A 12,161-nucleotide genomic window follows, 5' to 3' on the forward strand; every position below is an offset into this window, starting at 1 on the left:
ACCGAGCTGTTTTAATGTTTCCTGGGATGATGAAGGGAGACACCTGAGCATGGGGAGCGGCTCTGAGCCAGCTGGATGGGCCGAGGAAGGGCTATAAATATCGGGGAGGCTGCAGGGAGCGGGGGAGAATGTGCTGAGCCGGGAACCCCCGACGCCGCTGCGGGTGCAACTCAATCCACAGAGCGCGCCAGGGAGTGACACCAGCCAGATAGGCTTCCGCGCGAGGGGCGGAGCCTCCGAGGGAGGGCGGGTCGATAACTTAGCTGTGTCACCCGGCTCTGGCCTCAACGGGATTTCAAGCCCCGCCCATCTCGTTCGCGGTCCAATCGCCTCTCCTCATATGCTGGCCCCGCCCTCAGAGCCTGAGCGCTTGCCTCACCCTTTCAGAGCTTCTATTGGTCGTGGCAGACGTCCGTTGCCCGCTATCCCCGCCCTAACACGGAAGCGGTGGAGTCCTGGGATTCGGACAGCCGGTGGGTCCAGGCCATGGGGCAGCCCTGGGCGGCTACGAGCACAGAGGGGGCGCCCGCGCGGCTACCTCTCGTGCTCACGTTGCTGTGGGCTGTGGCCGTGGGCCTGGAGCTGGCTTACGTGCTGGTGCTGGGTCCCGGGCCGCCCCCGCTGGGACCCCTGGCCCGGGCTTTGCAGCTCGCGCTGGCCACCTTCCAGCTGCTTAACCTGTTGGGCAACGTGGGGCTCTTTCTGCGCTCGGACCCTAGCATCCGGGGCGTGATGCTGGCCGGCCGCGGCCTGGGCCAGGGCTGGGCGTGAGTGGGGCGCGGGATCTGGCGGGGAGAAGCGGGTGCCTCGGACAGGGGGAGGGACCTCAAGACCTGAGATGTTAGAACCAGTTTATATTAGAATCTGGTTTATTAGAACCAGAAACTCCTTTAGAACTTGGGATAGAGAATGACTGATTTATTCACTCACAGATACTTACCAAGCATCTACCGTGTGCAAGGTACTGTTCCAGGAACTGATTTCAGTGGGAGAGAGGACAGACGATAAACTGTAGGAATAATAAATTATATACCATATTACAAAAGGATGTTGGTTTGGAAACAAAAGTAGAGCAGGACTCTAAAGGGGTGCAAGTTTCAGGGTTTTTTTTTTTTTTTTTTTTTAGTTTTTGGCCGGGACCGGGTTTGAACCCGCCACCTCCGGCATATGGGGCTGGAGCCCTACTCCTTTGAGCCACAGGCGCTCCCCCCACTTTTTTTTTGAGACAGTTTCAGTTTGTCGCCCTCTGTAGAGTGCGGTGGCATCACAGCTCATAACAATCTCCAACTCCTGGGCTTAGGCGATTCTCTTGCCTCAGCCTCCTGAGTAGCTGGGACTACAGGTGCCCATCACAATGCCCAGCTATTTTTTGTTGCAGTTTGGCCGGGTGGGTTCCAACCTGCCACCCTTGGTATATGGGGCTGGTGCCCTACCCACTACCCACTGAGTATCCTTGGTATATGGGGCTGGTGCCCTATGGGCATGGCCCCAAGTTTCAGTTTTTAATAGATGGTTAATTCTTATGAGTATTTTGAAACAATGGATATGTTAATTGGCTTGATTTAATCACAGCAGAACCTCTGTAAGTTGGCCACCCAAGAACTGTAACAAACTGGTCAGCATACAGAGGTGGTCAACATAAGGAACTAGGCCTACTGTACTGACACATGTGTGTGCTGCATATCAGTCTATGAAAATTAGGTCAACTTGAGGTGGTCGGTGTAGGGAGGTGGTCAGCTATGGAGGTTCTACTGTATTTCAGGTGGTATTCACAAGTCATAACATCATTTTTTTTTTGAGACAGAGGCTCAAGCTGTCACACTCAGTAGAGTGCTGTGGTGTCACAGCTCGCAGCAACCTCCAACTCTTGGGCTTAAGCCATTCTTTTGCCTCAGCCTCCCAAGTAGCTGGGACTACAGGCACTCGCCATAACGCCTGGCTATTTTTGGTTGTAGTTGTCATTGTTGTCTTGGCAGGCCTGGGCTGGATTTGAACCCGCCAGCTCCGGTGTATATGGCTGGCACCTTAGCTGCTTGAGCTACAGGCACTGAGCCCATAACATCATTTTGTACGCCATAAGTATGCACAACTAAAATCAACAAATTTACAATTGATAGGTATACACCTGTAGTTCCAGCTATTATAGAGGATCTGTGGAGTCCAGGAGTTGGTGGCTGCATTGTGCAATGATGATAGCCACTGCATTTCAGCCTGGGCAACATATCGAGACTTTGTCTCTACAAAAAGTTTTTTAAATAAATTAATTTTGAAAATAATAAGAAATAGGTGAACCTCATTGAGAAAGAGTTATTTGAGCAAAAACTTGGGGAAGGTGGGGGAGTTAGCCATGTGGGAATCCAAGAGAAGAGTATTCCAGACAAAGGGAACAGGTGATGGAAAGGCTCTGAGACTCTTGGGTGCCTTGCAAGTTCCTGGAACAGCAGGAAGGCCAGGTTGGAGTGGAAAGAGAGAGGGGAAGAGATGTCAGTGGCTTAAGAACCCTATAGGACATTGAAGGCTTTGCTTTTTACTAGAGAAGAAATATAGAGCCACTGGCAAGTTTTGAGCATAGGAGGGTCATGACTTAGGTTTCAGAAGGATCCATTTGGCTGCTGGAGTGAGTCTAGGAGGGGTAAAGGTGGAATCAGAGACTAGTCCAGAGGGGAGTCCATGGTGACCTTGACAAGGTGGTAACTATGGAGAAAGGGAGAAGTTGCTGCTGGATAGTAGTGGCCAGAGAAAGGCTTTAGGACTGGGAAGGAATCGATCTCAGCCTGCAGTGCTACAGTGGAGGGCCAGGGACATCTTATTCAGCCTGCATTTACCTGCAAAGAACCTGAGGCTGAGCCAGCCTGAGCAGGTTCCTGCTTCCCCAGGACAGGCCCAGGGGCTGACCCTGGGCATGATATGGGGCTCTCTGAGCTGTGGAAGGAACTGACCCTGTGGTTCCTTCTCATAGTTACTGCTACCAGTGCCAAAGCCAGGTGCCGCCACGCAGTGGGCACTGCTCTGCCTGCCGAGTCTGTGTCCTTCGCCGGGACCACCACTGCCGCCTGCTGGGCCGCTGTGTGGGCTTTGGCAACTACCGGCCTTTCCTGTGTCTGCTGCTGCACGGCGCTGGTGTCCTGCTCCACATCTCTGTGCTGCTGGGCCCTGCCCTGTCAGCCCTGCTGCGAGCCCACTCACCACTGCACACCGCTGCCCTCCTCCTGCTTCCCTGGCTCATGCTGCTCACAGGTGGGGAGCCCAGGAGGCCTCTGCAGAGAGGGAGAGGCCCTTGTGCTGGGTGGGGGAAGTAGGGCCCCTTCTGGTGAGAGATGAGATTTCTGATCCTGGGGACCCAATCCCAGTGTCATCTATGGGGTGAGGTCTGCCTGATATTTATCTGGGTATGCAGCACTGTAAAATACAGAGAATTTTGTATTTTATTGGCAGAGGAGGAGACTCATGGGAGACCATGTGGGGGGTTGGGATGGTGGGAGAACATGGAGGGGAGGGCATTCTAAGAGGAAAGCAGCATGAACAAGGGCTTGGAGGCTGGGCAGGGAGTAGCGAAGGCAATTCGGTAAGAACTGTGAAAATTGGCTCGGCGCCTGTGGCTCAAGTGGCTAAGGCGCCAGCCATGTACACCCAAGGTGGCGGGTTTGAATCCTCAGCCCGGGCCCGCCAAACAACAATGATGGCTGCAACCAAAAAAAAAAAAAAAAAAAAAAATGGCCAGGCGTCGTGGCCAGCGCCTCTGGTCCCAGCTACTTGGGAGGCTGAGGCAGGAGACCCGCTTGAGCCCAGGAGTTGGAGGTTGCTGTGAGCGTGATGCCACGGCACTCTACCCAGGGGGGATAGCTTGAGGCTCCGTCTCAAAAAAAAAATAAAAAAAAAAAGAACTGTGAAAATTAAGGCTAGGATGGCAGGTTAGGACTGGGTAATGGAGGGCCCCAAGTATTGGTGTGAACAGATGGCCCCTTTTAATTGGGCAGTGGGGAGCCAGTGAAAGTGACAGACAGGAGTAGGCTGAGTCCCTGGAAGTTGGGGGGCAAGACTTGAATCTGGAGGCTGATGGAAATGCTGTGTTCTGGACACATGTATGCTCCTCTTTCCTGGGACACGACCCTAGATACACTCCCACTGGCCCTTCATCCTCTTTGTTCTCTCCCCCCAGATGCTCTGGGCTTTCTTACCCCTGACTCCTTCCTCCTGATCCTTCCATGGTCCCTGCTGTAACTTTGTCTTACTGTTATTAACCTCCCCAGCCACTCTATGGAGTTGCTGTGCCTTCTCATCCTATCTAAACCCAGCTTTGTACCAAGGACCCTCACTCTGCAGCTTAGAATAGGCCTTGGGAGCTGTGCTGGGTTGACAGTGCCCTCCTTTGTCCACCCTGACCAGGCCTCTGCACTCTCCTTGATGGCTTATGGCTCCACTGAGTCCCAGCTATCAGCTGCACTTCCCTCTACCCCACGTCGCTTGGTCAGCAGGGTCTGCCACTCTCCCTCAACACAGAAGCCTCCAGCTGCACCACCCAGACTCTCTCTCAGTCCTGGGCCCTGTTGGAATTATGGATGTCTGACAGTCTGTGCAAATAGCCCCCTCAATATCCAGATAGGTCAGCTCTTGACCTTCCTCCACTGTACTTAATTCCCCTAGTCCTGTGTTCACACTGCAGCTTTTGTCAGAATCCCCAAACCACCCATCTTTTGACCATTTTTCTGTTACCTACCTCTTCTCTGGTCTACCCGCTACTCTTGTGCTCCGTGATACCTGCTCCATGAGCTCCTGGGCCCGCAGGCTTGTGGCCCTGACCTTTACCTTCCCACCTTCGCCACCCCATGTCTGGCATTGGACCTTCATTTTCACTACTCTCCTGCCAGCATCAAACTTCCTACTCATCTTCTATCCCCTGTGGCTTCCTGCCTTTGTGTCTGTCCCTGGGTGCTGAGAGCGGCCAGAGACACGTGGTACTCCAAGGCAGGTTGGTTCCAGGCCACATTCATGGCTGCTGCCCTCTCAGGCCCTCAGCTTTCCTGGCTACCCTGTTTTCTCATGAGCTTACTTCCCTAATGACTGCAGTCAAGTCTTCCCTCCTGTCCTGCCCTCCAGGCTCCATCACGGAAAAAATAAGATGTCAGATGGGACATCCAAAATTGTCCTGTTTTCAACTCTCCAAGCCTGGATGACTGCCTGGCTTCTTGTGTCCAGGCCCTCTTCCTGGCTTGGAGGCCTCAGCTTTGGCATCTGCTGTCCTTCTGCGTTCCTGTTCTTTCTGTGGGGTTCCCCCACTTGTGCAAACCCTCTCTTCCCCTCACATCTTCCTCTAGCTCTTGCCTTCTCCCTCTAGGCCTCCCAAAGGTCTTGCGCAGACCCTGGCTGCTCGTCCCTCCTCCTGCTCTAGCCTAGCCTCTGCCTCAACTGTCCTCCAAGACTGCCATGGCACCCCAGGGCCTCTGTCTTCACAAACTCTGAAGGAATTTATTTTATTTTATTTTATTTTTATGAGATAGAGTCTTACTCTGTCACCCTCAGTCGAGTGCCATTGCATCACAGCTCATAGCAACCTCTAGCCCTTGGGTTTAGGCGATTCTCTTGCCTCAGCCTCCTGAATAGCTGGGACCACAGGTGCTCGCCACAAGGCTCGTCTATTTTCTTGTTGCAGTTTGGCCAGGGCAGGGTTTGAACCCTCAGTATATGGGGCCAGCGCCCTACTCACTGAGCCACAGGAACCGCCATGAAGGAATTTTTGAGTTCTTGCCTGGTGAGAACTTCTAGACTCAAAACTGCTGACCAGCAACCTCCATGAAGCATCCTATTCCTGGCGTCACTGACAGCTTAGACTTAGGCATGCCTGCCTTCCTTTTTGCTTTCTTTTTCATCTGATCCCTCATAAAAAACCAGGACCCGATTTGCTTGTCTCAGGTCTTGATGTGGTTCTCATCTCATTGACACACTCTGGGGGATCCATGGCAACCTCAGCTTTGCAGCCACCCTGATACCCCCTGCTGAGCTGCTCTCCTGAGCTTCTGGACCCTCATGCAGCCACTCGCTTGTCCTGAAGGTACCTCTGTCCTGCCTCCAGACAGAACATTTTCTTACTTTAGCAGAATAGATGATGCCTACTCCTCCCACCTCTTAAATGGCATTTCCCCCCAAGGGCTCTCTTTTTCATCAAGGCAAAATTTACATAATGTAAAATTCATCATTTTCACTAAAGTGTATGATTCTTAGTGGCTTTTGGGAAACCCACCATGTAGTGCAACCACCATCCTAATTCTGGGACATTTGCACCCTAAAAAGAAACGCTGTGGCCACTTGGAGCCACTCTGTTCTTCCCTAATCCCTGAGCCCCCAGCAACTGCTAATCTACTTTCTGTCTGTATGGATTTGCCTGCTCAGGACATTTCACATAATTGGGATCATAAATATGTGACCTTTTGTGTTTGGCTTCTCTCACTTGGCATAATGTTCCATGGTGTCTCCTAGTTCATTAGTTCAGCAGGTCTCTGTTGCCCACTGTGGGCCAAGATGGTTAAAGATGCTGTACTTTTCCATGTGACACACATCACAGCTGTAACTGAGTAACTGAGAAATGACCTTTTTAACTTGGTCTGTGAGCTTCCTGAGGGCAGAGGTGCTGTGTGCCGTGTGCATTCCAGCATCCACAGTCCCTGGCACAACATCCCATACTTACAAGGTGCTCACCAAGTTTCAGGTACACTGCTGTGCTGCTGCCTCCCAGCATGGGCTGGCCACCAAATATTGACTCAGGATGTGCCAAGCGGGGGAATAATCCTTGCTTAGTGATGGGGGCACCGGTGGCAGCAGGGTGGGGGCTGGGCTCTGGAGGGGCTGGGCCTGACTTCTGCTCCCTGACTCTCTGCCATCTTCTTGTAGGCCGTGTGTCTCTGGCTCAGTTTGCCCTGGCCTTCGTGATGGACACGTGTGTGGCGGGTGCCCTGTTGTGCGGGGCTGGGCTGCTCTTCCATGGGATGCTGCTGCTTCGGGGCCAGACCACGTGGGAGTGGGCTCGGGGCCAGCACTCTTATGACCTGGGCCTCTGCCACAACCTGCAGGCAGCCCTGGGGCCCCGCTGGGCTCTTGTCTGGCTCTGGCCTTTCCTGGACTCCCCCTTGCCTGGGGATGGGATCACCTTCCAGACCAAAGCTGATATGGGACTCATGGCCTCCTGACTCCAGAAAGAACCAGAATTGTACAGGGAGGAGGGGAAGTGTGGGGGTATGAAGGTCTGATTTCCCCAGACTCGAGGGAAATCAGGGTGGCCCTTATTGCTTGTCTGGGGGCAACTCCAGGCCACACGGGCATTAGCAGCCTCATTACCCCTCTACATATAGAATCTTTTCATTGTTTCCTTTTTATTAGTAAGTAGATACTAAATAAACCCCCTACTCAATTTGAGGAAGTTACTCTTAACATTTCCTCTGAAGTTCCTTCTATGCTCCCCTAGGCTGCCCTGTCTCAGTCATACCCTTGCTTTATTTCTTTATTCTCTTGGCCTTGCCTCTGCCCGGCTTGGACTCCTGTGTGTCCAGGGCTTGGGCCCTGCGACTGCCTCTTTTGGCAGAGGAGCACAGAGGTATGGCAAGGGCTGCTCAGCCTGGTCTCTCTCAACTTTTCTCCTTCATGAGGGACCCACTTCCAACTCTTTGGAAGAGCTCTAAACTTTCTCTGTTTTTCCTAAATAAAATCTCTCTTGGTAACCCTGAAAAAGTGGAGGGGGGTGCTTCTCGACTAGCCTAGCTGCCCCTTTGCTGACTTTGTTCTCACTCCTTCTTTGTGGGATTTCTGGTTCCTCACTTTGTTGCTGGGGCTGCTGTTTCTGGTTCTTCTGGTTGTCAGGCCTAGAAACCATGAATTCCCAAGGCTCAGAGTGGCCAGGGATGGGGTGGGGATGTTCTTGTGAAGCCTGTAAACATTCTTTCCCAGGCTCAGAATTGTATCACTAGAAGTATTATCTGTAACAGCAGTCTCACAGACCCCCTCTTAGGTCACCTGCCACCCTGGGCAGCCCTTATACACCTTATTTTGTGGGTAAAAACCTTAAAGCTTTGAGAGTTAAGATCACAGTGGAGTAAATGCAAGAGCCAGGCAGAGTTTGAATCCAGGTTTTTGTGCTTTTACCTTCACCTCTGCATAGCTGAAGAAAGTGAGTGCGAAAAAAATCAAGGCAAATAAATGGGCTGAGGATGTGCAGACATCTGGGAAGGATGGTGAGGATGGTGCTGAGAGGCCTGAGCCTGTTCTCTGTTGACTCTTCTGGAGCTGCTTTTTAAACATTTTTGTGTAAATATAGTAACTAGAGGGCCTGCTGGTTAAACGTTGCAGGCTTTAACACGAGTTTATCTCTGTTTTCTCTTGGGATTTTACTAAAATGATAGTAAAGAAATAAAAAAGATCCGTACTTAAACAAGAGGAAAGAAAACAGGAAAGGAGACAGCTGTAAACCAAAGAACCTGACAACATTTGGAAGAGGGATTATAGATAGAGGCTTAGTTACTCTCTTAGCAGGGAATTAAAAATTGAAATTATGTGTTTCCAAAGGGAGGGACTGAGAAGCAAGCAGATTGCCTCCCACACACAGGAGAGGCCCAGGAGTTTCAGTACCACGGAAGGTGAGGTGCAGTGGTGCACTGGCGTGCAGAGCTAGGCGCACTGTGCCCTCCCTCAGGCACTGCCCCTGGGGCTGGTGTTAAGGAAGGAGAAACTAAGTCACAGAAGCTCTGGATCTTGGGCACTGGAAAGGGCAGGGGTGAGGGACTGGACCAAAAGTCGGGTTAGATGGGAGTCCACAGATACTGCTGGGGAGTCCTCCCAGGAATTAGGAGGCTCCCCCAATCCCCAGGGACCCTCAGGGAACACACCCTCTGACAGGCTTTTCCCTGGCCAGGGATATTGGGGCAGCTGCATTACTCTTTCCAACACAGAGGCGTTAGCAGCCTCATTACCCCTCTAACTCCAGAATATCTTTTCATTGTTTCCTTTTTATTAGTAAGGAGATACTAAATAAACGCCCCCTACCCCATTTGAGGAAGTTACTCTTAACATTTCCTCTGAAGTTCCTTATGTGCTCCCCTATGCCGTCCTGTCTCAGTCATTCCCTTGCTTTGATTTATAGTTTTACTGTGTTTGTCAGTTTTGCACATTTTTAAATTTTATATGGATGAAACCATAGCGAGTTTATTGTTCTGTGACTTGCTGTTTCACTCAGTATTTATGTTTTTGAGATGTAGCCAGATGACTGTGCATAGCTGTGAGGCGCCCCCTTGCCTACGGTGCTGGATCTGTTGGATAAGTCACATTTTTTTTATTTTGTTCCACTGGTCATTTTATTTACACCTTTCTCCTTTGGGAAGTAGCCCCTAAGATCTATCCTTGGCCTTTGCTCTTCGATGTAAATTTTAGAATCAGTTTGTCAGATTCCACCAATAAAAATTCCTTTGAGATCATAAATGGACCTCAATTGAATCTACAGATCAGTTTGGATAAAATCAGCATCTACATGAAATTCAATTTTCCAGTTCAAGAACATGGTCTACTTCTCTATTAATGTTTCTTTTCTTTTTTTTTTTTTTAGACACAGAGTCTTATCCTGTTGCCTTCAGTAGAGTGCTACGGCATCACAGCTCACAGTAATCTCCAGCTCTTGGGCTTAGGCAATTTTCTTGCTTCAGCCTCCCGAGTAGCTGGGACTACGGGCACCCTGCCACAATGCCTGGCTATTTTTTGTTGCAGTTTGGCAGGGGCCGGGTTTGAACCCACCACCCTTCGTATTTGGGGCTGGAGCCCTACTCACTGAGCCACAGGCACTGCCCACCTCCATTAATGTTTCTAATAAAGTTACATACTTTTTCTTATAAAGATGTTATTAGATTGGTTGTTTTGTTTTGTTTTTGAGACAGTATCTCACTCTGTTGCCTAGGCCACAGTGCTGTGGCCTCAGCACTAGCTGTGAGCCTAGTTCACAGCAACCTTAAACTCCTGGGCTTAAGTGATTCTTCTGCCTCAGCCTTCTGAGTAGCTGGGACTACAGGTGCCCACCATGCCTGGCTAGTTTTTCTACTTTTATTTATTTTTTTATTTTATTTATTTTTTTCTACTTTTTATTTATTTTTATTTTATTTTACAGAGTCTCAGCCTGTTGCCCTGGGTAGAGTGCAGTGATGTCATAGCTCACAGCAACCTCAAATTTGGGCTCAAGAGACCTTCTTGCCTCAGCCTCCTGGGTAGCTGGGACTACAGGCGCCTGCCACAGTGCCCGGCTTTTTTAGAGGTGGGCGCGGGGTAGGGGGTCTTGCTCTGGCTCAGGCTGGTCTTGAATCCGTGAGCTCAAGCAGTCCACCCCCCTCAGCTTCCCAGAGTGCTAGGATTATAGGCATGAGCCACTGTGCCCAGCATGACATATGTCTTATTATTTTGCAGTTTATTTTGATGGTGAGTTCCTATTTCTTGGAATTTTGTCAATAGGAGTTTTTTTGACGTTGAATTAAAAGTAAATTCCTCCGGAAAGGAAATGTATTTATTTGGTTGCCTGATGACATACCAATCCTACACCACTTTAAAATTTTAGCTAGCAGTATTCAGGACTACCCAGGTGTAAGGAGGTTGGTTTTTATAGTGAAATGACAGAGAAATTACAGTTTTTCATTAAGGACTAAAAGTCAAGCCCTCTGATTTCTGCCTTCTTTTCCTAGCAAGCCCCCTATGGAGCTTGGTTTTCATAAACCATTGAAAAGAACAGAAAGGAAATGTAAATCTTTTCTCTTTACATTCAGCACCTCCTTGTCTTTTAGAATTTGTTTTATATCTTCAAGGTTCATGAGTCTTTTCTGGATCATGGCCAAAATGATATCTCAGGGGAGAATCAACAGGATCAGAAACACCTGAGATACGTCTCCAGTGGAAAGGCAGCTGCTTATCAACCTGCTGTAGGAAAAGTGGGTACAGTATTCACAGCCCTCTGTGAATCTGGCTACAGTTACATTTTCTCTTTGCTCCCCAAATTCAGCAGCCCTTGATCTTGCTGCAGGCATTCTTCCTTTGGCATGCCACGTGTCTCCCTGCTCTTTTTCTCTTTACTCATTCTATTTCAGTCTTCCTTTTCTTTTAAGAAAGATAAAATAAAGTCTATACTTTCATACCCTAATTTTGGTCTAGAGAAAATCTTTTCTCAACCCACACAGAGCATCTACTGAGCACTCTGCCCTAACACCAGGTATTGCCAATTCAGATTGCAAACAGTTATTCAGGGATGGCTTGTGGTTAAAAATTGTCAGGAGAGGTGTTTTGTTTTAAACCTTCTATCCAGCACTAAGCTTGGAGATAGGCAAGTCCCTCACTGGTTCTGGTAAGACAGAAGTGGAGGAAAGGTTTCTTTCTTTTGTTTCTTTTTGAGACAGAGTCTCACTATGTCACCCTTGGTACAGTGCCAGGGCATCACAGCTCACAGCAACCTCAAACTCTTGGGCTTATGCAATACTCTTGCCTCAGCCTCCCAAGTAGCTGAGACTATAGGCGCCCGCCACAACGCCCGGCTATTTTTTGTTGCAGCTGTCATTGTTTCTTTAGCTGGCCCAGGCAGGGTTTGAACCCCACAGCCTCGGTGAATGTGGCTGGCACCATAACCACTGTGCTACAGGCACTGAGCCGGAATGCTTTATTCCTAGTTTACCTTTATACTGAGCATGTAAGCTCTCTGAGAGCCCACATTCCCCACTTTGCAGGTAAAAAAATAAACAACTCAGAGGAAACAGTGGTAAAGATACAATATAAAAGATAATCTTAGATGCATTTGTGAAAAGATAACATAAGGAATGAACACAGAACAGAGAATTAAATAACTTTTTTAAAAATTCAGAGGAACTGAAAGACAAAGATATGGGAAGGGAGAGAAGAAAGTCAGCATCATCTCCACGCTCTCCGGAATTATCATGCATCAGATGCCAGCATAACTGGAGTTCCAAAAAGAACAGAGAAATAGAGGGGAGAAAATCACCCAAGGAACAGTAACAGTTATCTTCTTGGAACTGAAGACCCTCTGTTATCTCTACCCAGAGCACAAGAAATATGTTTGTAATTTCCCTTTTACAATAATATATTTTCTCCGATTTTACTATCAGATGTATCCAGATTAAGTAGAATGATTTTTTTTTTTT

The 12,161-nt window shown here is 49.3% G+C and overlaps 1 protein-coding gene across 1 annotated transcript; it reads left to right on the forward strand.

The window, feature by feature from the left end:
• The first annotated feature begins 425 nt into the window (after positions 1 to 425).
• ZDHHC24 (zinc finger DHHC-type containing 24) lies at positions 426 to 7,618 on the forward strand. Its single transcript, XM_003798342.3, has 3 exons — positions 426 to 767; positions 2,960 to 3,237; positions 6,886 to 7,618. The coding sequence occupies exons 1-3, from the start codon at positions 487 to 489 to the stop codon at positions 7,179 to 7,181; spliced, it is 855 nt and encodes a 284-aa protein (XP_003798390.1). The 5' UTR covers positions 426 to 486; the 3' UTR covers positions 7,182 to 7,618.
• Positions 7,619 to 12,161: the final 4,543 nt, after the last annotated feature.

This window comes from Otolemur garnettii, unplaced genomic scaffold (genome assembly GCF_000181295.1).
Source record: "Otolemur garnettii isolate 467f Iridium unplaced genomic scaffold, OtoGar3 scaffold00134, whole genome shotgun sequence".
Taxonomy (NCBI): domain Eukaryota; kingdom Metazoa; phylum Chordata; class Mammalia; order Primates; family Galagidae; genus Otolemur; species Otolemur garnettii.